The 2228-nt window shown below is 37.1% G+C and overlaps 1 protein-coding gene across 5 annotated transcripts in view; it reads left to right on the forward strand.

The window, feature by feature from the left end:
* The window catches only part of MEIS2 (Meis homeobox 2), a 173345-nt gene extending 171493 nt beyond the window's left edge, over positions 1 to 1852 (forward strand). For all 5 annotated transcript variants that reach the window (XM_074149062.1, XM_074149065.1, XM_074149063.1 and 2 more), the window contains one exon: positions 391 to 1852. In XM_074149062.1, coding sequence (XP_074005163.1) covers positions 391 to 677 — 287 coding nt within the window. In that variant the 3' untranslated portion in view covers positions 678 to 1852. The remainder of the gene's footprint in view (positions 1 to 390) is intronic.
* The last annotated feature ends 376 nt before the right edge of the window (positions 1853 to 2228 follow it).

Below are 2228 nucleotides of genomic sequence, written 5' to 3' on the forward strand. Positions count from 1 at the left end.
CCAGACAGGATGTAGCCTTTTACATTTTTAAAATACCAAAGAGAAGTGAATCAGATATTTATGCTCAATTGACAAGCCTTTACATATAGCCAGAGTCTTTGTAGAATTTACCATAGGAATTCACCCACTAGGTTTCTCAAAAGTACACTTACATTTTGTGATACTCAGTTGTGCTCAATATTTAGTTCTGTTATGTGCATTATCCTGCTGAATGATCAAATTAAATGCAAACTAGAATTTGAATGTCTGCAAACATTGGCAAGAATCTGCAGCTAATTTTAGATGGAAGATTTGCAGTGTCTGTTGTTTTTCCTGTTCATTTTAGATGGGTAAATTGTAAAAACGTTGAGGAATCTGACCTGCTTTTTTTTTTCCCCCCTTTTTGTCTAGGTTTGCAAGGCATGCCAGGGGACTACGTATCTCAGGGTGGTCCTATGGGTATGAGTATGGCACAGCCAAGTTACACTCCTCCCCAGATGACCCCACACCCTACTCAATTAAGACATGGACCCCCAATCCATTCATATTTGCCAAGTCACCCCCATCACCCAGCCATGATGATGCACGGAGGACCCCCTACCCACCCTGGAATGACCATGTCAGCACAGAGCCCCACAATGTTAAATTCTGTAGACCCCAGTGTTGGTGGACAGGTTATGGACATTCATGCCCAATAGTATAAGGGAACTCAAGGGAAAAACAAAACAAAAACAAAAAAACAAAAACAAAACAAAAACTATTTTAAGACTTTTGAACTTTGACCAGATGTTGACACTTAATACGAAATTCCAGACAGCTGTGATTATTTTTTACTTTTTGTCATTTTTCATCAACAACAGAGGACCAACGAAACAAGAACACAAATGTGAAATCATGGGCTCACTGAAATGAATATGTCCATGTACAGATCCTCTGGAAAAAAAAAAAAGACTCCAAGAGTTATAACTACTGTAGTATAAACATAGGAACTAAGTTAACTTGTACATTTCTGTTGATCACTCCGTTACGTTGCCTCAAATAGTTTTAGAAGAAAAAAAATCCTTGTTTTCCACACTATGTGTGTTGTTCCCAAAAGAATGACTGTTTTGGTTCAGCAGTGAAGTCACTATCCATGAAAGACCTGTTTTGGCCAGTGAGAAAAGAACTACCCTGGAGATGAAGACGAAAAGTCTTGCTGGGTCTCTCATCACTCAGAAGACTGTTCCAAGAAGGCCTTGCCATTCCCTCGTTTTGTTCCTTCATAAAATGTGTCCTTTAGTTTCAAACAGATCTTTATAGTTTGTGCTTCATTAAGTCTCTCCCCATTCCTCCCCAATCTATTTTTTTTTTTTTTTGGACTCTTCTTCAAAGAGCTCGCAGGTGAAGATTTAAAAGACAGAACAGACAGAGCAGGAGCTTCTTCCAGTAGTTCTGAGCCTTGGCTTTGGACAAAACAAAACTAAAAGTTGGGCAGCTTTCCTCAATGAAAGAAGTTACTAACGGTCTTTGCACCAAACCTAGGACTTTATCATGAACTCAAAGCTTGGGAAAAAAAAGCAAGAGAATACTGTAACAAACTTCGTACAGAGTTCGGTCTATTAATTGTTTCATGTTAGATATTCTATGTGTTTACCTCAATTGAAAAAAAAAAAGAATGTTTTTGCTAGTATCAGATCTGCTGTGGAATTGGTATTGTATGTCCATGAATTCTTCCTTTCTCAGCACGTGTTCCTCACTAGAAGAAAATGCTGTTACCTTTAAGCTTTGTCAAAATTTACATTAAAATACTTGTATGAGGACTGTGACGTTATGTTTTAAAAAGAAAAAAAAAGGTGTTAAGTCACAAAATGCGGTAATAAATATTTCATTTTTGATTTTTTGTTAGGCTTTTGTGTTTTTAATCATGCTTAGGAGAGACTGAAGTTATTGGGAGAGATGTCTCAAACACACTCCTTATCACTATTGAGAAGAAAGGTTTGGAAAAATCAGAAACAAGCTTGTCATCAGCATTAATAGAATAATTGCATGAAAGAACATCTGAGGTTATATATTTCTGCTGATTATCAATATTATATTTATGCCAGATTAAACAACATTTGAAATATTCTTTCACCAGCTTGTATTTCAGAGAGCTGTGTCTCATATCTGTGCTGCTAATAACATAGAAGCTGAATTTGAGTTGTGAAGGCCCAGATACAACACCAGTAAGCCCATGAGTGTTAAGTGTACATGTATGTGCATCCGTAACC

The sequence above is a fragment of the Numenius arquata genome, chromosome 6, assembly GCF_964106895.1.
Source record: "Numenius arquata chromosome 6, bNumArq3.hap1.1, whole genome shotgun sequence".
In the NCBI taxonomy this organism is placed as follows: domain Eukaryota; kingdom Metazoa; phylum Chordata; class Aves; order Charadriiformes; family Scolopacidae; genus Numenius; species Numenius arquata.